This window comes from Megalops cyprinoides, chromosome 20 (assembly GCF_013368585.1).
Source record: "Megalops cyprinoides isolate fMegCyp1 chromosome 20, fMegCyp1.pri, whole genome shotgun sequence".
Lineage (NCBI taxonomy): Eukaryota > Metazoa > Chordata > Actinopteri > Elopiformes > Megalopidae > Megalops > Megalops cyprinoides.
Genome location: NC_050602.1, coordinates 25010409 through 25034731, shown reverse-complemented (window position 1 = coordinate 25034731; position 24323 = coordinate 25010409). Strand labels below are relative to the sequence as shown.

Sequence of the window (24323 nt, the reverse complement as noted above, 5' to 3'; positions counted from 1 at the left end):
TGGCTCTATTTAAGTTTTCAATCACATTAGCTCTCTCTGAAATGGCAGCTTCCACTGAAGGGGAATTGCATTTGGAAATGTTTATGGGGTTATACCTTTTTGTGGTTGTCTTCATTCCAGAGATATGACTACAGAGGCAACTACCGTAGGTAGTTAGGCACAGTGGGTTATGGACAGCTTAATAATAAATAACAAACAAAAAAATGTATAGACAGCTTATCACTCATTTTTGTATACATATGTCAGATATGTAGTGCTTTAAGTAAAATTATAGTTTAACAGTCATTCAGAGTAGAGGTGGTATCATAACAAAATCAGAGTTGTTATTATTATGTATTTGAAAGATGCCTTTATATAGGGGCAATGAAGACAGCATCAGAATATACTGGATGGAATAAATAGCAATTTAGCTACATGTAGCATAGCCAGAGGAAAGCATACAGTGGCTACAGCTACCTAAAACAAAATCTTCTATCTTTCCCTCTGCATCTGAACAATAAGTGCTTCAAAAATAGTATTGCAAGCTGCTTGTCTGAAAGTATAGTCCCACGAAATGTATCAGATTAAATGTCAGTATAATTTTAATATCCACGATAGTGAAAATGCAGCAATTTCCTCAGGTTTTTTTTTGTTTTTTTTACACATTAAATACCACTATTAAGTGTTTCTGTTGATGATGTGCATCCGGTTTTATATTGGTGTGGGATGGGACAATATAAAGTACCCCTCCGCAAAGGATGAACGCGGTGTTCTGTGAAAATTAAAACGGATCTCTAACGTCATATTTCTATAGCAATAGTCTCCTCATTCCTCCAAAAATATTTTCCTGAATGCAGCCTTTACCGATGAGCACAAAACACTGCCCTACAAAACATGTGCATTGAATAACTAGCCCAAATTATTTCTCTATATTTAGACATATTTACCGTTTGTCTGTGGCTTCTGCAGAAACCTGCTGAGCTGGAAGCATGAAAACCACATGAGCTCTGCTGCAGATTGGCCCTCTGCTCGGCCGTGTAATTACATTTCAGAATGGATGTTTCAGACATCCTCCTCCTTTACGTTTATTCAGGATCGACGTTTTCATTCAAATCTTTCCCATTTTAACTGAAAATAGTTATTAACGTGCAGGCTGTTGACATGGGCTTTTTGGATTGCAATGCACTTGTGTTTATTTTTTTCTCTTTGATAATACATCCTTCCTGCAAAAAACACACTAATACAGTTGAAAATATCCAGTAACTTTAATATCTTGTTATATATTGTTTATAAAATTGATGAAAACAAAATAATTTTTCTAGCTCAATGTCAGTTTTACATTTTCCAGTAAACACACTTGTATAGCATTTTTTGTCTCTGTTTTATGTGAACTACAGAAAGAATTGAAGCAAATTAATTAGTAAATTAATTAATCAGTCACAGTCACTCAAACAGTTACTTTTCTATCTTTACATTTGAATTTTTTAAGTAATGAGTATTTATTATAATGTTTATTTAAATAATGAGTTGCAGTGGATGGCAGTTGGTGCTGTAATGTGATTTACTGAGGCATGCATTGATGGAGTGTCCTCTATGGGAAGTGTCGTGTCTGAGGGCAGTTACGGCTTCTTTGATTGTTTTATGCCCATTTGGAAATGACAAAAATGCAGCATGCGTTTCCTGTTTCGTCACACCGTTTCACAACGTTTTCAGCGGTAAACGGGGGTGGGGGGGGGGGGACCGTTCGAACGGGCTGTTTATGTGTTATCACAGGCTCGGAGCAGCAGGGCTGATTGTGTAAGAGGGGGCAGAGTCAGCGAGCGGGACAGAGACGTATGGGAGCTGGGAGGCAAAGAGTCACAGCCTGTTCCACTGTCCCGCAACCTTCAGCACTGCTGTGACTCCTGGAAAAGAGGACTCGTCTCACTGACTCGCCTCTTCTGAAAGAACTAAACATGTACCTCAGTTTTCACCTGGTAATGTTGCTCACCTGAACCTGAAGATGTTGTGTAATGTATTGGTGTCTGAAGTGATCCCAGGTGGTAATGTAAAACCATTACACAACCATTACACAAGTCACTTCCAGCACCCCTTATGACATCACTCTGAACTTACAGCTGTGAAACTCAGCAATCAACACTTATCTTTCCTGATTGACTCCGTTTAGATATCAGAGGCGTTGTGTCATTCATCTTTAGACGGATGGTTAAACTACTACAGTACAGAAAAAGGTGTTGCATATAAGATAAGCCACACTCCTCATAGGTTTCAGGTTGCGTTCTGATCCTTTTTCTTGTCCCCAGGGTGAACTTGAGTGAAAAAAAAGAGTGCTCTGTACTGTAAGTGAAGACGTCACACGCTGAGCCTGTTTTAATGTAAGGTTTTATGGGTGGGAGGCAGTTTATGGAGGACCGTTCTCAGGAGGACTGTGGTTGTGATTGATTAAGTGTTAGTGAGAGCACACGCAGGGGGGAGCAGTTATTGCGGTCAGTAGTGGCAGTTTTAAGACCGCGGCCGTTTAACACACTAATTGGCTCAGAGAAGTTGATGTCTGCTTGTAGTCTGTCAGAGCGCTCGGCCACAGCGGGGATTCTTCGAGTGTTTACTGTGTGGTCTGGATGCATCTGTCTGACTCCCTTAGAAACGGATAAGATTGTTTTCAGCAAGGGTTGTCCAGTCACTGCCTTTCCGAGTGAAAGTGGATGATGGATTTCACTGGGCCCAAGAATGCCACAAAAGCCCCGAGGGACACGCCACCCTGGAACGTTCGGTCTGCGCGGCAGACCACCCTGAGTAAGGCGAACTCACAGCACGACTGCAGGTCAGCCGCTTGTGTGGCACGTATGTAAGGACCCTTGCAGGTGCTGGGGGGGGAGAACAGAGGGCCGGTTCTGCGGAGCTTTGTTTACATTGGCTGAGGACCTCGCCAGACGACACGCAGTTGGGCTGTATGGCCCAGGGCCCCGTGAGGAGGGGGGAGAGTCCTGCAACGCGGCAGTGATGCAGCCGTGCTTGACGTGTAGCACTTTTCTCCTCGTGACATGCACACCCGTGCCCGCAGAATAGGGGGCATGGTTTGGAAGCAAATTAGTTTTGAAATTTGGAATTGTCGCACATTACATTGTAGTCCCATCCCTCTGAATCAGCAGGGTGCCCGAGGTGAATACTGTCTCACAACTGGCCATTTGAATGATATTCTCACTATGACGTGGACCTTTGAATATTGTAGGAAGTGTCTAGGTATACGGCTCAAGGTTTAATGTTGAGTCTTTGGTTATAGTTATAGTCAATTACGTGGAGAAGAATTCGAGCAGAATTTGTTCAGAATTTTTGCATTTGTATAAATTTCACATTTTGATAACCAGGCCCCCATTGTTGACTTTAATTCTCTTTGACCAAAATATAAAATTCTTAATTCTACATATTCCTGGACCAAACACTGTGTTCCGTTTGTTTTCGTATCGAGGTGACTTAAACTTTGTGTTCATGCTTATAGCTGGATGATTACAAAAGTGGTCATACCTTTTTTGCCGTCAGTTCCCTTTAACACAGAAAGGACTGTCACAACCTGATGTTGACTGACTTTGAGGTTTCCGTGTCATTTAAATCACGCACCCTGAATTGCATGGCTAAATAGCGTAGGCCTAGCTGTATAGTCCTGAAATTCTTTTGGAGGATCCTTGTAATGGGTGAGCATGTGTAGTAGTTGTGCCCAATAGAGAGCTTAACTCCTCTCTCCTTTATCTGGACAGTGTCAGTGGTCAATCTGTACTTCACATCATTCTCTTTGTATCATCATACATAAAGTCTCTGTAAGTAAGTGAAAAGTGCAAGTGAAGTAAAAAGTGAAACCCACGTCCTCAAAGCTGACCTTCGGGCAGTGGGCGTCAGGCCGTGGGGTGAACTCGGGGTAGATCGCCCTATCTCCGGTCGCCGTGACGTTGTGTTAGTTGTTATGGCGAGCTGGAGCCCAGTGGAGCGTGAGGGGAGGGGTGGGGTGGGGGAGGGGAAGAGGGGCAGGTGAACAGCTTGCGTTAGGGCCCTCAGCACCCCGGGCCAGTCTCCCACGTCACTTCACACCCATGCTCAGCACTAATTGAATGATCTGGCTAAGTGAGCAGCGTGGCCGACCCCGGGCTCGGTCACACGCGCGGGTCCGCATCGCCCTCAGCTCCGCACGGACCTCTGCTCGGCTCCGACCCGGGCCCGTCCTCCTGGTTCTGGCCTGAGAGTTGGGCATACCTGCACACTGTGATTCCAGATCATACACCCCTCAGACTCTGTAACCTGCACCCAGCCCCCTATTGCGGTCTATTTTAGGCGCTGGCTGATCGGCCTTTTTGGAAGCACAGTGCACCTCAGTTGCCCTATGCACTGAACTAGGTGATATTTAAAGCCATTTTAAAATAGTGTCTTACAGTCAGTAACAGAATCTATGAGAGTATGAGAAAGTCACAAGACATTACTATGAATTCCAGATGGGTTCATTGAGTGTAATTGTACCTTAATGTCCCCTATCAGGCTATCAACGCTGTACTTTTCCATTTCATATGCATATGGTTTGTTAGAGCAGTTAGACACCTTATAACCAGTGTATAATGAATCTGAGCTGTGTTTCAGAGCTGTGTGCCATCTCTCCAGTCACTTCCAACTGATATATCCAGTGTAAATATATCCATTTCTAGCTCATATGAGTTTGAAGATGGGTGCTTCATTCATCTCATTTTTGTCATTATATATATATAGAATAAAGGGAAGCACTGTTGAAAAGTTAAAGTCAAGAAAAGGCAATTTTTTGTTATTCGTAGTCACTACCGTTGGGCAGTCAACCTTGTTGTTTTCATACAGTAAGCTTGTGAGGGAGCCGAATAATATTTATTTATTCCTTTGAGTGTGTGCTGTCCTGTAGGTAAATGTGTCTGGCTGATTTTGCTGTTCTCCATGCCCTGTCTTCCTCAGCGTTGATGATCTGGTTTACGATGGGTTTTACAGAAACGCGTTCGGTCATAAAATCAGAAACCAGAATGATTCACTCTTTTAGAATCCTGAGCAGTGATCTTCCAGAGCAGTGCCTTTAGTTTCGTAGCTACTTGAACAAGGAATGCATACAGTGTTTGGAGATTTCGGAGATGGTTTTTGGATGACAGATTGTAAAGGCCCCTGTGGGAGAGCGTGGGGGTGATCTCACGCTGTGTCTGCATGGACCTTCTGAAGGTCCCTCAGTACATCGGGTTTATTTTTCCAACGCAGTGGGCTGTGACCGCAGCGAAGCTCCGTTCTTTTAGCCCAGCGCTCGGCTATTGTAAGCCGCGGAGACCACACCTCCCGTTCCCCCCTCCCTGAGTAAAGGGAGCAGGCGGCGTGGATCTCCCTCAGCTTCTTTCCACGAAGCTCTCGGTCCGCCCCGGCCGACAGCAGATGCTCTTGCGTGACTGCGCTTAACGCCCACTGGTGTCTGATGGTTCTGTGAGCGGAGCTCGAGAATGGCAGACTCGCAGGTAAGAAGAGAGCAATACTGCGCCCGTACAGTCAGTGGTGCTGAAGTTCCTTATGGACATAGTTACTCTACTTTACATAATGCTGGCCTACGACATACCTTGTGTCCTTTGGGGTACAGTTATGTCAAGCTGAAAAGACTCTTTTTCATATTGTTCAGCATGTTATAGTTGCACTAAAATGTGCAGTACATTTGGGAGTTGGTGGTGCTGTTTTTAAAGATTGTTGGTTTTACAGACTCTTTTACTTGTAATACCATGAATGAGCTATGAAGGATATCTGAGAGGGGTGTCCTGAATGTAAACTTAATTTAGAAAATAGTCGTTTTCAGTGGGGCAAAACACTGTGTGAACCACAGGGCTTAATTCTCCAGGGGTTTGAAATGCTACAACAAGTTTAACATGTTTTGACACGTTTTTCTTTGAACGTGGTCTGACAGAGGGGAAAGAATTGGTCAAATGGTGGACCGTTGGACAAAAAAAAACAAATAACATTTATTCTGTCCGGTAACTTGTATTTTGAGCAGTGGGCCGTTTTTGTAAGGGCTTAGAGGCCAACAAATGCTGTGGGAATGTGATGGAGTGATGTAACCTGGAGCTCAACCCTGTTTCTGGGAGGTCAGTCCGTCTCTCAGACCGAATCTTCAGTGTCTTTCCTGACAACCCACCATTGCCCTTAATTAATCAAGCATGCAAGTCAAGGTATTCAGCGACTCACTAAGGATCGGAGGGGAACCAATCGGACGCGCCGGAATGTGACCGTCCACCGACGGGGTTAGAAGCCACCGCGCTTCTGCTTTATTGGAATTACTTTCACCTCAGTGGGATCAGATAATGGGGCCTTTGAGGACAGGGAGGATGTGGGTTCATTTTATCGCAGTTGGGTGGAACTGAGCCCTCCCTTATTTACGGCCCAGCCGTTGTGTAAGGATATTTTAAGCATGAGTTCAGTCGCTGGTGAAGAATTAGACACCTTAGAGGCTGGTTATTTGATCTGCCTGAGCTCTCAGACCCTGTGTGGGCTCACTCCTGGTGAAGGTTCTGTTTAATCTGTCCACCTCTGTGTTTAAAATAGCAGTAGTTAGACAACCTCTTCTGCAGCATCCCTAAGTAGCTGCTTGGTTCTGGTTCCTGTTATGCAGTGCTGTGTTCTGTATTGGCTTCACCCTGAAGAGTTAAAGGCTGCGTGGAGTGGCACACAGTGGTATGGATGGAACCCGTGACCCCCCCCGGGTCACACAAGGGCAGATTCATGCCAAGGGTCACCATTCCTTGGACAGCAAACCCCTCGACCCCATGTTTAAACAGGTGTCGGCGGTTTCTTTTAGAAGCCTCACGCGTTGCCGTGCCCCCTCTCTCACCCCCCGGCTTGATTTTTGGAGATGCAGAGTGAAGTGCTGTTTAGGGGTGAGCGTTTTTTAGTGGGAAGAGGAAGGGGTTCGCACAGGTTCGCTCACCCCTGTACCCCTGCACCCCCAGACTCAGGGCCCGTACAGGTCAGAAAGGGGGGAAGGTGGGGAGGGGGGTGCAGCAACTTTAGCAGATTCCTTTGGCAGATGCGCAGAGCTGACAAAATTATTACAGTATTCCTATAATTAGGATATTCCCCCTGTGAAACCCCTGAGGAAGACGGCTCCTTACAGAGCATGCTGTGTTCAGCATGACTTTGGGAAGAAATCATCCCCCCCCCCCCCTTTTCTGCAGTTTGGCCTGAACTTTCATTCACCTTTTAATTTAAGGGGAGGGTATTTAACCCTCTAAATTACAATACGTTTTCATTCATCTAAAACCTGAAGAAAGGAAGAACTACAGTACTAAACAGTAACCTCAATGTGAGTAAACAGTAACCATTTATTTATGTTTATGTTTAAATCAGGACAGTTGAATTCTGCACTTGACTGGTTTTTATCAGTAACCTTTCCCAAATGGTCTGTGTACAGAGTGCATTTGAATTTGGATGATTATAATTTAGTGGTCATGTACACAAATGTTCAAATCTAAGCACTAATTTGATGTTCCCAAGAGCTTGTGGAAACATCAGTCAGCAAAGCGGTTAGATTCTTTCTATCCAATTATATATTTTTTTCTTGGAAAATTATGTTAATTAAACACTGACCTTTTGCAGAGACTTCCAGGAAACTGTTGATGAATTGGATGTTATGAACTGAATTTTTCTGGGGCAGAGAAACTAATTAGACAAGCAGGTCAGGTGTTGTGATAGATGAGCAGTCGTGTGAAAGGTTGCTTAGTTTGTGTGTGCGTGCATATGTGTTTTCACCAGCATGTGTTCGCCAGTGTGAATCTGCATGCTCAGCCCCCTTCCTCTCTGAAGTCTGAGACTGAATAGTGTGAGGATCACAAAGAGACCAGGGTAGCAGAAATCCCATCTCTAGTGTTAATTCAGCAGACATGCTTGATCAGCAGAAATTTTCCTTTTCATTTGACAGAATTCTGTATTAACTCTTTTTTTTTTTTCTGTTCCTGCACTTCCAGCTCTAATCTTACTTTAATTGATTTAATTGCTTAAATTTACGGGAAAAAGACTAATCAGTGCTGCCTGTGGCAGTGAGAGGCCAGGACTGGCTCTGAGTGCAGTGCTTGTCAGGACAGGTGAAGGCCTTGCAGGCAGACGAGCTTTTTCTTTTCCCTCCTGCATTACAGGAGTTAAGTGGCCAGGGGGAGGGGCCTTGGGTGCGACGGGCGCTGCCCGGGTCCGTGTGGCAGGGTCCCATTACCGTTTGGTGGGATAGCGTTCTGCGGTGTGTCAGGTTGTGGGTTACCGTTTGGTGGGATAGCGTTCCGCGGTGTGGCAGGGTGTGGGTTACCGTTTGGTGGGATAGCGTTCCGCGGTGTGGCAGGATGTGGGTTACGGTCCATCCATGCAGCAGGAAGACCTGGAGGCTGATGCGCTAGCAAAGGCTGCCTTTCAGAATAACGTTGCTTTCATTGTGGAAAGTCATGCCACAGGTTTTCTACAGGTGGTAGTGTTTAAAAAAGTGTAATTAGATTAAATTTTAAAATACCAGAAATCACTACATTTCAACGCTCGAGTGGGAGATGGTCCTGCACAGTGGCTATTTGTGTCTAGAAAGTTGGCAGGCTGAGTTATTTCATTCCCATCTATACTCTTAATATTGTTATTAATTATTAGTTATTAACCAGTGTTTCTTATATTTGTTTCCCTGTGTTTGTTATATGTGAAATGGCACTGAACTCACATTAACTTTCATCAAGAGCCATGGTGTTCACCATCTGCCTCGTAATTCTAGACACAGTATTTACTGCGCAGATTCCCGAGAGAGCCCTGACAGGTGGGGATTGATGGGAATCTGTACAGGGATTGGGTGCTCCATGACAGCAGAGCCCAACTCCTGTCACCCACAGGCACTGCCAGTGTGCCCGGTCTGGCCCTGGGTATACCTGTGGAGCGGAAGAAGGGTATAACAGCCAAACATCACTGGCGTGAAATCGGCTTCAAACCTGGCTGCTGTGACCTCTCTAACGGTCTGCTCTCAGACCTACCCTGTCATGCCAGCTGAGCTTGTCCTGTGTGAGCTCAGCTCGTACGTCATGCAGACAGGGAAAAAGCTGTCTCTCCTCTGCATTCAGGCTGGCTTTGCCACGGGAATGAACGGCCTTATTGTGCGGAGTGTTTTCGGAGACGGGACCCACGATGTTAGGATGCATTCAGTCTGTTCTTCTCTCTGGGACAAGTGTGATGGTGCACACCAGCACTGGACGTCATCCAGCTGCAGTCATTTGACATGGGGGTGGTACTGTCCTGCTCGGCTGGATCGTTGAGGAAACCAAGGAGAGCTCCTGACAAGGAATACAGAACCACAGAACCTCACAGACCAGAGCAAATACCAAGTGCAGTGTTCACCTTTTAAACACAGCAGATACAAATGCAATGGTAACCCATTTTGGAGTTATCTTGAGTACATCTCTTAGGCCGGGTACATACTGAAAAAGTTGATCAAATGAAAGTAAATGTCAAATGTCAAGTATCAAAAATGAGTGCTCCAAAAATCATCCATCCATGACACAACGCCCGTTGCAGTGAATTTGAATTCTTAAGATCAGTAATACTTCCCAGTCCAGTACCAGCAAGCATTCAAAAGCTATGCCTGCAAGGAGCTCTATGTGCTTTGTAAAGGTGGTTTGTGTATGCGAGAGCTGATCTTCTTGCATATTAAATTTCACACCTTGTATAAATATTTTTACTGTGCTGGAGGACAGCCGTAAACACATCAGGAAGTGTTGGCCTGTGCGTTCTAAACAGTTTGGACCACAGCTTTTCATTGGCCTGGTTCTACCTGCGCTGGCTGCTGTATGACTTACTGCATTCACACGTTTATGTGTTATTAAACTGTACGGGTTGCTGATATGTTTACTGTAGGCACATGTCTGGGAGATCCTATTTTCGGTGATGCAAAAGAGATTCCCAGTGAACTGTAACCAGAGGTGTGAGTTTTAAAATAAAATCTCTACCAGGTTGCTGCTCTGTTCTGGAGCTAGGAATCTCCTCATTTCTACCAAGAGGAAAGTAAAAATATGTACTACTGTATTCATGGCGTCTGATTTATTAGTCATTGTTGTGAATAATAATAAAAACACTCCCCAGCCTTACCAGTAAATAGCATTTTCATAAGGGCATGTAGCTGCCGCTGAACAGTGCAGTTTCTAATGGGGCAAAGTAATGGAATATCAGCCCGGAGGGGGAGTAAGGCCATTTCCCACCAGACCTTGCATTTTGCCGTTTATTGTAATGTACTCTATTACATAACAGCGCTCTGGCCATCTTGATGTGAAACGCAGCAGTAATAAGAATATAAGTCTGACCCACATCTCGGGAGAGCGAATTCCTTCTGAGGGGCCGTGGCCGTGGGTGACCCATATTTGGAGTGACCCATTTGAGCTCGGGCCAGCAGACTTGCTTCCCCCTTGCCCGGCCCTCACCTGGGCTAATATTTGAACAGGCTACCTTGTCCCCTTTTTAGCACCCAGGCTCAGAATGTAGACGCCTGGATTTAGCACTTTGGGGCCCTCTGTAGTCTAGCGGCGCGCCTCGTAGCTGTCCCCCTCCTATCCCCTGTGGAATGTGAGGCATCCCGGCCCCCTCTCGCCCCCCCTCGGGGTGGGTGCACCTGTGTGTGGCGCATGGGGAGGGGTGCAGGAGGAGGGGGCCGGTTCGGAGCGCGTCCCCGCGAGACGCGGGGAGCATGTGTGCGGCTTACGTAAAGGGCAGATGGGCCCAGCTGGAGGCGCCGCTCCGCAGCCGGAAAGAGAGCTCCGCCGGGCCAACGCTCCGGCCCACAACACCTGGGCATGGGGGACCAAGCGGCCACACGAACCCCGGCCTCAGCCCCTGCCAGGAGAGCCGACTGTCTCCTGTCTGCCTACCCCAGCCCACGGTCCTCTGGGGTTCCCCAAAAACTGCAGTGCTCCGCAAAGGAAGTTTAGGATACAAACTTGTACGGCTTAGAGTGTAGACTCCATTGACCAACAGGAGAAATCAAGGTGACTTAAACATGCATAATGAGTGCATTACTTTAGACTAGTATTGCAGGAATTTGGTAAGTTTTGGCTTTCACTGACAACACCCTATGCTTCTCTGAGCATTTGTTGTAATATTTCAAACAGTATTTGCAAAAGGTGATGCCTTCTTGAAAGGGTGGGATATCCTAAGTTTGAATCAGATTCAGCTGTTTGTCTCAGTGATGTTTTTATGACCTTATAAGGCCAGAGTGCAGCGGAGGGGCCGGTGAGGCCGACATGCGTGCAGGTGGACAGGATGTTGCGCAGGCAGACCTGCTCTCAGCTGCGCAGCTGACGTACAGGTGAACAGGTGTGCGTGCCCTCCAGACTCCCTTCCTGGAGCTGCCTCCTTACCTGCTGTCAGACTGGCAGTCCCATTGAGAGATAAAGATACCGACAGTTTTTGAGGGGGGGTGGGGCATCTTGCATCTTTTTGTTAATACAGTTTACACTAAAGTTATGTTTAGAACAGAAAGTAGGTTTTATTTTGAAATCGAACTTTTGAACAAACACAAAAGGGGGAAAAAGGACATTGGAAAGCAGAAATACAGTGTAGGTGTGTCTGTGGCTGTGCTGAGACATGCAGCCGTCTGGCCCTGTGTCTGTGCTGAGCCCCTGGGACCGGGAGCCCTGGGAATCACAGGCTCAGATGGTGCTCTGAGCAGGGGTGTGTGTGAGTGTGTGTGTGCGTGTGCGTGCGTGCGTGCGTGTGTATGTGTGTATGTGTGTATGTGTGTATGTGTGTGTGTGTGTGTGTGTGTGTGTGTGGGGCACATGGAATACATCGTGCACAGGGCACTCGAGGCCAACCTGAAGTACCACTACAACATATCCCAGACACATTTGTCAGGTGCAAACAGACTCTTTCCGTTTGCAACCTCGAGGGGACTTTAATTCCTCCCAGCTTTCAAAGGCTGCGCCAGGCCTTTCAATCACAGATGGTTTCACACCTCCTCCAATCAATTGAAAGTTTCTGGCAGTGCGCTGGCATTGTAACAGGTCAGTGAATCCATTAGGGTGTTGTCTATTGTAAGACTTTCTGTTTGTGACATATCTCTGTGTTCAGACAGGTTCCAATCATGTTTATTAAAGAGAGTAAACACTAGCCAGAATGTACCAGTACAGCACGTACCGCAGGGTTGAGCAAATACAAAAAAATGTTGCAAAGTGAGTGTCCTTGTGTCACAGGACCCATCATGAGGGTCCAGCAACAGCTCCCAATGAAAGAAGCTGATAAACCCAGTGTCTCTCTGTCAACGTATGAACAGCAGTGACTGTTATGCTAATTTTACAACAGATACAAAAAAAAAATCTCAAAGTTCAGTGGTCGCCTTTAGACCAAACCTCCTGTAGATGTGTAAATGAGTCTTCCTGAAACACTGGCAGAGAGCTGGCTGTAAACCGGTTTAATTTACAAGAACGTTTAAGGAGGTTTAGCAGCTCATACAGTCAATATTCCTTGCACTATTAAAAAGTTGTTTTGCAGTGATATATGAGAGGTGTCTCCTAGGTTCAGATCAACACATGCTCTTGCTCCGTTGGCTTAAAAGGCAGATTAGCATATCCTCATGTCTGTCCTAAGGTTGCGGTAAAGGTCAAAATAAAGACCATCTGATGCGAACAGATGGAGAAGGTGAACCAAAATCAGGGCTGTGAGACCAAATGTTTGTTTTGTGCTTTCAGCTGCGCTTTCAGTTCATATCAGCTGTGCTCCAGTGGCCTCACCTCACTCTCAGAGGTCCTGTGTGCAAATTATCATCGGAAAGTTTTCGTTTTTAGCATATAAATGTACTTTATGTGAGGGTGTGTACCCATGTACCCGTCCTCTTCTTGACTGTCGTTTCCCCATCAATGAGCAGCGTGACCATGACCTTTTGCTTCTCTGTTTCTTATTTGGCGTCCAGTTTACCAGTTTTAGACTTTGAAGTTGCACAATCTCAGCTGGACACTGGCGGCTGATCACTTCGCTTTGTCCAGCTCAGTATGTTAACTTCAGCACAGAAAATGGATCGGGAAACTGCTGGATTGATCCAAAACAGCGTGAGGGTTTATCTCATCTGGGATGTTTGCTTAAAAATACAATATGTGCACATTGACATCAGTGTAAGCCTTCTTACATTTTTTTTTCTAGATTTACTTAGGGTCTTAGAGCTTGTTTTGTCAGTTGCATTAGTTTTAGAAATGAATGGAAATAGCCCCGGGCTGTCGTGGATACGGCCTGCACAAGCCTCCCCTCCAGAGACTTTCACAGTATGGGAGCCGGACTCATTGCAGGGCTTTCAGTGGACCTTCACGGGAAACTCTCCCTCTGAACATCTGCAGAAAACAAAAACAGTCTTACAGCATCCATCTCCTCTCATTGCCATCCTGTGCTGGGAGAAATCTCAACTTTTTACCTATCTGCTAACCACCGGGTGTTAGCTCATTAATGCTGAATGAGACTAATCAGGTTTGGGAAAGTGGGATGCGGAAGGCAAAAGCAGGGGGGCACTGGATGTTAGCAAGTTTGCTCCCTGCAATAATGTTAACAGTGTCGTTCACATTTGCATTTACAGTTATTCATTTGGCAGATGCTTTTATCCAAAGTTAATTACAAGCGAGGCAGACTGCAACACAAGCAAGGGAGACAGAGTGAGACACAAGCAAAAAGCAGTCCGTATATAAGGAATCAGCAGTATTAGGGCGTTAGCAGTAGCGTTAGCATGCCCACTCCCTCCGCTACTGTTAGCTGTGTCTGCTCCCTGCGGTAACATTAGCCGTAAATGCTCACTCCACTAGCATTAGCAGTGTCTGCTCCTTACAGTAGTGTTACCATGTCAAGTCCCAGCAGTAAGGTGGAGACCAGCCTGCTTTAATGAAGGCCGAATCGGATCTTGCCTAACGGTCTTTCCACTGCTTTGTTACAGAATGGAGCTGTTCCGGGAGAGCAAGTAAAGAGAGATGAGAACTCGCGGAGAGGAAACTGGGGGAACCAGATCGAGTTTGTCCTCACCAGTGTGGGCTACGCCGTGGGGCTTGGCAACGTCTGGAGGTTCCCTTATCTCTGCTACAGAAATGGAGGCGGTAAGTCCCAGGGCATGTTCTTTATGGTTTTTACTGGAGGGTAGGGATTATAGAGATCTCACATGAAGCATATTTACATTAGAGTCTATAGAAGTTATAATGAAATGAGATTTCAGCTTTTGTTTATATTATAGTTGATGGTGCGTGTTCAGTACAATCTCAGGGGACGTTTGACTATGTTGTTCTTGGGTTTGCTTTTTTTTTTGGTTTGTTTTCAGAATTTTCTGGGTTCACGTCCATTACTGTATTTTTAGTCCTTCTATACATTACGTTCGGTGCGTACTGCCGTAAAAGGAGTTCTGCCTTCCATTGGCTGGAGTGACTGGAAATAGAGCTGACTGGACTGGAACAGCTCAAAGCCCAACAATAACAAGCCTGTTTTATCAGATGGGCGTGTGCTGGTTCCCAGCCCCCTTCACCAATGATGTCATGTCCCTCTGAAGATGCCGTTATACAGGCCTGACCCTGCAGCAGCAGAAATGAGGCTGCAGAACAGAGCCTCGGGTTCTGACAGACACGCCCTCACTTCCCTCAGAACACATCACGGATCCTTCACGTGTCACAAATCCACCTCAGACGCCTGGTGCCCTCTTTAAAGATGGCGCCATCATCACCTGTAACCTCTAATGCAAATGAGAAGTGAAGTTGTCAGTTTTGTGCCTGTGAAATTCCTTGCTAGTGCCTTTTTGTGTACTGTTTTTCAGTACCGGTGGCTGATGTTCATTAGTCTGTGATTGGTATGTTTGTCATCTGCTCAGTTCCCTATATGGCCACTGGAATGTACACCCATTTAAAGTTGCACTCTGAACCTGCATAGCCAGTCAAGTTGTAGCTCCAGGGGCTGTCTGAGCTAAATTGAAAGGACAGGAGTTTCAACGGGCACTCCATTGTAAAACCTATTTTATTTCATGATTTAATTTCATTATTTTTCTCATGAAAGGAAGTATCTGGAATCACCCATATAAAATGCAAAATGACTGCAGGGATAGTATAAATCAAAAACAACAATACCAACATAACAGGATGTCTGGAATCAAAACAGTCTACAGCCATTTTATTTTGTGAGATTGGTAGCTTGGGTGACTAGACACTCCTCATTCAAGTAAATCCTGTAATCCTGCCAGCTGTAATTGAACATTAATCACAGCATTATTTTATCCAATACTGACCGTAAAGACTTTCCCAAACACAAAGGCTTTTTAACTAAGTCTAAATCATAGGAGCATCAAGCACACTGATAACCCCACCCCTGAAAACCGTTAAATGAATTGGCACAACAGAAAGCTTATGTCCTGTCTGGGACATTGTGAGTTTTGACTGAAGTGCAGTCCATGAGAGCTGAGAGCTGAGTCCTTCTTTTAACCCTTCCACTTGGATACAGTATTTGTGGAGCTGGGACGCTGCTTGTGGAGATGGCCATTGTCTTGGTGCCCATCATAAACTGTTCAAAACAAAAGTGCATTCATATTAGGAATGCTCTGTTTCTTTCAGATGGGAGTCAACAATGTCTTTTCCGCAGGTGTTGCTTTGCAAAGAAGAAAAGCCCTCTGTCATCAATGTGCATCATTACATGAATGCCCCATTCAGAATGCCACCGCTGTTGGGCAGCATCACCTGAGAGACTGATGTCACTCAGGCACTGTGTGTCATAATGGCTCTGTCTCCGCCCCTTTTTCCCAGGTGCCTTCATGTTCCCGTACTTCATCATGCTGGTGTTCTGCGGTATCCCCCTCTTCTTCCTGGAGCTCTCCTTTGGCCAGTTCGCCAGCCTGGGCTGCCTCGGGGTGTGGAAGGTTAGCCCCATGTTCAAAGGTGAGGAAAGGTCCTGCACCCTCAACAGCTGGATTGTTAGATCTATAAACTTACTACCAGACTGTCAGTAGGTTTGTATGTAAATTGATGCTCAGATTTGAAAGAAAAAGAAAGTCAGATTTCTGAAAACTTTGTTTGTGCCAGCTTTGTGAATTATATTAATCCTAAATCATACTACAGAATGCTTCATTGTTTATGGTCAGGTTTTGAAAAGTGGATTGTCCTGTTAAAGAGCATTGGTTTAGCTTTTGGTTCTTCTTTTTAAAATGTGCATTTGTATTTGTATGTTTTTTTAATTATGTGTGTTTTGTGGTTGTCCTCAGGGGTGGGCTATGGCATGATGGTGGTGTCCACCTACATCGGAATCTACTACAACGTGGTGATCTGCATCGCCTTCTACTACTTCTTCATGTCCATGACCAACCTGCTGCCCTGGACCTACTGCAACAACCCCTGGAACACGGCAGACTGCAGCGGGGTGGTGGGGGCGTCCCGTTTAAACAGCTCCCTGGCCAACGCCTCGGCCGCGGTGTCCAGCCTGGCCGAGCTGGTCAACCGCACCAAGAGGACCAGTCCCAGCGAGGAGTACTGGAAGTAAGTGGACGAGGAGGGTCTGTTGCTGGGAGGGGTGGCCACTGATGCCCCCCTGTCCGCTGTAGGGCTGGATCAGGCTAGGATAAACTGTACTCTGAGCTGGCTGACCTGGTACAGCACCATTGCAGTTATGTTACATCAGCCACAACTAGAACTGTAGCACAGGACAACACACTTCCTATTACCTTTAATTACCTCTGGCTGTTTGCTGTGGTCTTTATTACATTCTTTCTTCTGTGTAATATCCTGTTGGCACCAGCATAAGCATTGTAGTCATGTAGCTAGCCACTTACCAGTAGGCCAGGCCCAGTGACACTGAGCTGGGCACACCTGTTTCAGCACAGGAAAGATCAGAAAACCAGCCAGAACCCAAACTAAGCAAGATAGCGTGGGCCCAACAGTGGAAAAGGGATGTAACTGACCACCGGTCCTTAATTTATGTCTCTTGCTTGTGTTTAAGAAATTTATTGATCTCTCACTGCAGACCTGGAATCACTCATTTGGTCATTATGTGGTCATTATGCACACAACCATACTCGTACAGAACAATTGCTTTTATATGCAACCTTCCCAGTCATATTGATTGATTCCTCTAGGAGCCATCTTTTTCTTTGAAGTTAGTATTGGTCATCATTTGCATATATACTTGGCAGAGGCAATAAGAGGGTTAAGTTGGCTATAATTTTTTTGAGCTAGTAGTGATTGGTAGAGTATATACAGAGGAGTTTTTTCTTGCCTGGGTGGCCATTCAGAGGCAGCAGTGTCCCTGATAATGACAGTGTAATGGTTTTGTGCCTGGTCCTTGGTGTTGTGGTGCCACTGTGGGATGAAAGCCTGTTTTGTTTCAGCCAGCTGTCAGAGAAAAACAGTCCCATTGTTCAGACAGTGTTGCTCTCTGCTGATAAAATATGGGACTGTTTTTGTAGTTTTTAACCCTCTGATGCGATGCGCAGATGCACAAGTGAACCGGGAGCCGTCGGTAAGAAGGTGCCTTTCAGGTGCTGTTCGTCTGTGTCGACCGCAAAAGTAAACTGCTGTTTCTTCCCTCAGACACAAGGTGCTCAACATCTCGGACGACATCGGGAATTTCGGGGAGGTGCGCCTCCCGATCCTTGGCTGCCTAGCGGTGTCCTGGGTGGTTGTGTTCCTCTGCCTCATCAGGGGGGTCAAGTCCTCAGGCAAGGTGAGCAGGACGTCCCGTCGGAGAGCCCCCCGCTGACCGCAGTGGCCTGTCTGCCCCCCTCCCCCTCACTCACTCACACCTGTCCTTTACCTGCACAGGTGGTGTATTTCACAGCCACCTTCCCCTACGTGGTGCTGACCATCCTCTTTGTCCGCGGCATTACCCTGGACGGGGCAGTCAACGGCATCGCGTACTACCTGACCCCTCAGTGGCAGAAGATTCTGGATGCCAAGGTGGGCATTGGGCTCCTCCAGCACACAAATCACAGACTGTTTGTTATGCTACTTTGTATTTGTTTTGCAAAGAGCCCTGTGATCTTTGAACATTCTGCATATTGGTTGTTCATCTCACAGATGACGTTCAGAGCCAAGTTGTTAGATGCATCTTAAGGCAGGGTGGGATGTCCAACCAAAGCCTAACCCTGGGTTTCATGTGTACCTTTTCCAGGTGTGGGGAGATGCCGCGTCTCAGATCTTCTACTCTCTGGGCTGTGCTTGGGGAGGCCTCATCACTATGGCCTCCTACAACAAGTTCCACAACAACTGCTATCGGTACAGACCCTGCCACCACACCCATCACACTCCCAAACGCACCAAACACCCCACGCCGTTCCCCTTTCCCCCTCACCGGAGATCCGGCGCATGTGCATGTGAGGCCCGGCTCAGTTCGGGGAGAGCACCGAAAGGCCGGCAGCACACGCGATGTGAGAGTACAACACGCCACGATGTCAGCAGTGATTAGAAACGCTCGTGGGCTGAGAGGGGCGTCTGCAGCTGCGGGGATCGCAGTGTGGCATGCGCGTTTGCCGAGGGCCGCAGGTCCTGCAGCACCGCAGCTCAGGGAGATGAAGCCGGTGTCAGTCTGACTTCTGCTCAAGCCCCGGGATGCACCGGCAGCAGAAACTTTGCTAATCCGTATCTGTAGCGTTTCTCCCATCGCTTTGTGGTGTGTCTGTCACTACAGCACCACCATGTGGTAGAGCAGCACACAACATGTAAAATTATGAGAACTCATGGGCATAGGATGGACTGCTGTCTTGGCTTTGGATCTCCTGTTTGGGGAAACTTTTAATGAAAATTGTTTAGCAACGACAGCCTGCTTGAACTTTTCAGATGTCTGGCACATTCTGTGACCCACAGAAATCCAACTGAAGAAGTAGCTGTAGGGTTAGGTGGACAGACAGAACAATCACGTTTCTGAATTTGAGGAGAGAGTGTTTGGGAGAGGACTGATATACAGGTACAGCATACACATTAGCTTTTAAATAGGGTATGGCCGTGTGAACCTGACATCCTCGACTCTCATTAACAGAGACAGCATCATCATCAGCGTGACCAACTGTGCCACCAGCGTCTACGCCGGCTTCGTCATCTTCTCCATCCTGGGCTTCATGGCGCACCACCTGGGGGTGGACGTGTCCCAGGTGGCGGACCACGGGCCGGGCCTGGCCTTCGTGGCCTACCCAGAGGCGCTGACGCTGCTGCCCATCTCGCCTCTCTGGTCCCTCCTCTTCTTCTTCATGCTCATCCTCCTGGGCCTGGGAACTCAGGTGAGCCCCAACCCGCCCCCCCGTCCCCCCCGTCTCCCCCATCCCTCCCGAGCATGCTCAGTGGCCCTCAGCCCCCTGCCTCTTTATTACATTACAGTACATTACATTACAGTCATTTCACAGACACTCTTGTTCAGAGCGACCTACATAGATGACAGTTTTTACATGTTATACATTTATACTGCCGGATATTGACTGAGGCAGTTGTGAGTTAAGTATCTTGCCCAAGCCCTTCTCCTCAACACAGTGCTACACTGCTTCTCCTTCTCCCCAACACATCCATTTAGCAGGCACTCTTGTCCAGAGTGACATCCAGCACAAAAGAACACAAGTGTATCAATTCAAGCTGAATAACCAACAGCGTCAGACCAGGCTAACAACACTACCAGACCAATGAGCGTGAGCACAACACTATTCAAGTTAACTTGTGCAACCTGACTAGACAAGGGAAGCCAAGTATACCACCATACATCACAGTCACTAGATCAGAGAATCCAAAACCACATGTGTGCGCTCTGTCTGCTGAATGCTGTTACAGTGTGGTGTTGGGGTGGTTGGGGGAGGGAAGATTGCTAATCCCGCTCTTCCTGCAGTTCTGTCTGCTGGAGACCCTCGTCACCGCCATTGTGGATGAAATCGGGACGGACTGGATCATCAAGAACAAGACGGTGGTCACGCTTGGGGTGGCCATTGTGGGTTTCCTCCTAGGAATCCCCCTGACCACACAGGTGAGCACCCCCCCCCCCCCCAAACAAAAATACACACACACACACACACACACACACACACAGAGGGGTAACTCTGCTGTCTCGTGCGTAGGCTGGGATCTACTGGCTGCTGCTCATGGATAACTACGCGGCCAGCTTCTCCCTGGTCATCATCTCCTGTATTATGTGCATCTGCATCATGTACATTTACGGTGAGTCCTGCCCTCCCCCCTCTCTTCTTTTTTTTCGTTCTTTACTTAAGGTTTACTTGCAGGTCGGAACCTGAGTTAAAGTAGCGGGTATTGCAGCAGTGGAAGTCATTGTCCACGTTGCTGACACAAGCTGTGGCAAAGCTGTCCCCCGCGATAGCAGGTTCTTCTGGTCTGATCGCTGTGTCCGTCCTGTCTCCAGGATACCGAAACTACTTCAAAGACGTGGAGATGATGCTGGGTTTCCCTCCTCCGATCTTCTTCAAGATCTGCTGGAGATTCGTGTCGCCCGTCATCATCACTGTGAGTTTCGTTAGACGTCTCCCTTTAGCCGTACTGAGATGTAACTGCGGAGTAACCTGTGTTTTAGAGTCCTCAGTGTCACTACTCGCCTGCCAGTACTCACATGCTCATTCATTCATTTTATTGTAAGGTGCCATATTTTTCCACTTCCATCTTTTATAAACTGTGTTCTGAATACAGCTTAATCATGTTGAGATGAGTTCTTGTCTCATTGAGGATGTGATGAAGACAATATTCTAGAAAAATCAGCTACTTGAGTTATCATGTTTCCAGGACATCACTTAATCCACCCCTAGTGTCTACCGCTGATATGTATCAAATATTCTTCTTCCTGTCTGTCTTTCCAGTTTATCCTGATCTTCACTGTAATCCAGTACAAGCCGATCACCTACAATGATTACATCTACCCGAACTGGTCTTTAATCATCGGCTTCGCCATGGCCCTATCCTCGGTCATCTGCATACCCATCTATGCTCTCTACAAGATAGCCGTGTCTGACGGGTCCACATTGTTAGAGGTGAGTGCACTCCTACTCAACCAGAGCTTTCACCTGTTGTGGAGGAAGAAAGCGAGCACATTTCAGTGAAACGTGATTTAACTAACTGTGGTATAGGTAATTTTCCTCTCTGAGGGCCCTATGTGTTACAAGTAATGGGAAAATATTGAATACAGCAAAGGGGAATAATTGTTGATATGCTTCCTAATTGCAAATGAGAAATCGAGTACAAAAGTTGCACACTGAGATTGCTAAAGTAGTTTTTGTCAAGTGTTTAAAGTTTTGATTCAATTCAAGGTGTGAATCATGTATGTATTATAGACCATGTTATTGTCTCTTGTCCGATACAAAGCTAAACGCACACATCACTGTTGGATTGAACCAGCAGTGTTTCTCTGTAGAAAAGTATCTCATAGCTAACCAATGAGAACTGGGTACAATTCAGTGATGGCCCCACCCTGTTACCTGACACCTCCCTGTCTTAACCCCACCCAGCGGTTTAAGAACTCAATGAAGCCGGACCAGAGCTGGGGCCCGGCCCTGCTGGAGCACCGGACAGGGCGCTACGCCCCTGGGGGGGCCCTGGGGCCCGACGGCGGCCTGGAGGTGCGTCCCCTGAAGGAGGAGCGGAAGGAGGAGGAGAAGGAGAAGCTGGACGAGATCAGCCTCACCATCCAGGGCAGTAACGGCTCCACGCACAACCCGACCCCCAGTGCATAGACGCAGCCACCCACCCCTTTCCCACCCAGCACAGTGGGGGAGACCATACTCGCAGGAGACCTTTACATATTGTAAGGGCTTATTATTTCTAACCTCTAGAGAATTGGTCGTCATCCAAAATATTTTATTTGTCCACATAATTTAATAATGCAGTTTTTTTTAAAAGAAGAAAAAAGAAACATTTTTTTCATATGCATGAGAATCTAGAAATGTTGCATACACTGTTTTGTACATAGTACAAAAATGACTAGTGAGAGGGATACATTCTTCTTTTTTTTCTCTTCCAAATTGTACAAAAATCCAGATATGTGATAGTAGCAGCAGCACTTGCAACAGGCAACTCGGGCGTACAGATAGTGCTGGCAGTTTTAAAGCTGGAGACCAAATGTTCCTTGCGTCGACACTGCCGACATGTCCAAATAGCACCGCTCTTCTGATCTCTCCTGGAGCCGCTCTGGTTCTCCTCTCACCTGCTCTTCAGCACCTGGTATCTGGCACCTTGTTCCGTAGTCTCAACTTAGACTGTTGTTCAAAAGCTGCTTTTAAATTATTGAGAACAGCAGCTAATGAGTCTATTCGGAGCCAAGTGCTATTTCGATGTGTCCACCCGCTAGATCTTGTCTCAGTTGCGTCCTTTGGATAAAGCTTGATGTTTGACATGCCAGTTTTCTTTTTCATACCACAAGGCGGATATTAATCGTTTTAAACTAGTTTACGCTGCCAGTGAATGCAGAAATTAAACGTAGATTGTCACATAACAGGAAAGCTTGTGGTAATGTACATGTGGTCTGTACTGGGCATGAAAATAACGGTTATTTTCAGTTATTGTCAGATGTTAGTGGGCATTCTGTATGTGTCTGATCCCTTTAACAATGAAAGCTGTTCACAGCTTGAAACTTAATTCACTTCCTTGGCGAATACAATGATATTTTACAGAGAGCTTGACATTGAAAACAAGTGTCACAGGGTTGCACCTTAACTAGAAGAATTGAAATAAGGAAAAGAACAAGAAGTGGGCTAGGTTTAGAGTAGCTTCTACTTTATTTCAGCACATTAGTGCTCCAGATTTAACCTCAACCTATGTACCAATACAGGCTTGCTCGCTAAAGAAGGACCACCACCCCCCCCCCCCCTTCCATATGATAAAACTTTTGAGAAAAATCAGATGAGAAAATGTAGCTAACTCTACGTGAGAGATACAGTCTGTCATGGCAGGGAGGGTGGACACACTGACAGATACACAGACACAAGACTACAGAACAGCACGCTTGCTGGAACACATACATGCCAGTTATTGGCTGGAATCGTGTGTGTGATCTGGTAACACAATCCTTTGTCTGAAACATAATTATTTTTGTCCGAAACACTGACCCCTAGAGGGGAACCTTGGTAGGTTATTCATTAGATTGGTTTGGATTGTAGCTTGTAAAGCCTCAAATGAAGAAAACATTCTTTTTTGCTGTTTTAAATTTTTATCAGTTGGTAAGCATTACCAGCCATCAACAAGTAACAGAAAACCCAAGATTTTCATTAATATCCCTAATATATACTAATTTTCACAAATGTATGCTTACGTGCATATCAGTATGAAAGGATATTGGACTCCAGCTTTCTAAACGGCTACCCCGATTGGTTAAAATGCTTTTTTTTCCTCCGTGCCCATTCTCAGGGTCCCAACAAGTATGCTTTCTGAACATTTTCAACACCAGAATGAGTGTTGCTTTGATTAGGGGGTCGGTGTGTGTGTGTGTGTGTGTGTGAGGGAGAGAGAGAGCCCATAGAAGTAATAATTCATTGAAACTAAAATACTGCTAGCTACAGCTCAGGTGCCACTTTCGTACGGTCTTCCAGACAGTTCAGTGTGAAATGCGTCTTGAGACAAAATGTCTCACTTGCGAAGGGAGCATTTGACTTGATAACCTTAGAAAATACATATCTGTGTGCACACTAAGGAAGTCATGACCTCTGTTATTGTATTAACTGCCCCGTATGGGGGAGAAAAAAAGGCATGTTACCAAAAAAACACACAACATGCAGAAAGCGTTCTACCTTGGTGCCATAGCTAGAGACTAAGTTTTGATTCACATGGGATATGTGTCTCTTGTTTTTTTTTTTTGTTTTTTTTTTTCAAAGGGAGAGACTATGCTTTTTGGCTGTTGCAGAAAGAAATGGTTGAAGTTTTTGCTTACATTTTTTTCTGTGGCACTGAGTCAAGTTGCCATGTGACGGGCACAGGACAGGAAGTGGAAAGGCTGTTTGGCCCTCAGTCGGCCCTTGAGAACGAAATGGACAGAGTTTAATTCAATGACAAGCAGAGGTCATCGTTACAGAACCATGAAGTTCACGCGTAGTCGTCTGTACAGTAGGTTACGCAGTAGTGTTGTCTTTATTCCTTCTTTCATTATTGTAAAGTAACATAGTAAATAATTATAAAGAAAAGCAAAAATGTTTATTTTGTAAAGAAACTACAGTATCTTGAGTAATAAGAGTAATGTTTACCATTCCTCATTTGTGACTTGATTTTTGTTGGTGATTTTTTTTTTTTTTTTTTATTTTGTTTTCTGTTGAAGTGAGGTTGTGTGCCGAGTGGATCTGGGTTTAGGCAGGGGAGTGCCTTGTCATGAGTGACAAGTGTTGTTGAAATGGACTGCTGGGATATAAGTCAGCTCACTGA

At 46.0% G+C, this 24323-nt stretch overlaps 1 protein-coding gene across 7 annotated transcripts in view; it reads left to right on the top strand.

Moving 5' to 3' along the window:
• slc6a9 (solute carrier family 6 member 9) overlaps positions 1–23654 on the top strand; it is a 67825-nt gene extending 44171 nt beyond the window's left edge. For all 7 annotated transcript variants that reach the window (XM_036554322.1, XM_036554326.1, XM_036554327.1 and 4 more), the window contains 12 exons: positions 13919–14075; positions 15756–15887; positions 16211–16481; positions 17532–17664; positions 17763–17897; positions 18112–18215; positions 18976–19213; positions 19807–19941; positions 20033–20132; positions 20332–20432; positions 20780–20950; positions 21425–23654. In XM_036554322.1, the coding sequence (XP_036410215.1) occupies positions 13919–14075; positions 15756–15887; positions 16211–16481; positions 17532–17664; positions 17763–17897; positions 18112–18215; positions 18976–19213; positions 19807–19941; positions 20033–20132; positions 20332–20432; positions 20780–20950; positions 21425–21649 (1902 nt within the window). In that variant the 3' untranslated portion in view covers positions 21650–23654. The remainder of the gene's footprint in view (positions 1–13918; positions 14076–15755; positions 15888–16210; positions 16482–17531; positions 17665–17762; positions 17898–18111; positions 18216–18975; positions 19214–19806; positions 19942–20032; positions 20133–20331; positions 20433–20779; positions 20951–21424) is intronic.
• The last annotated feature ends 669 nt before the right edge of the window (positions 23655–24323 follow it).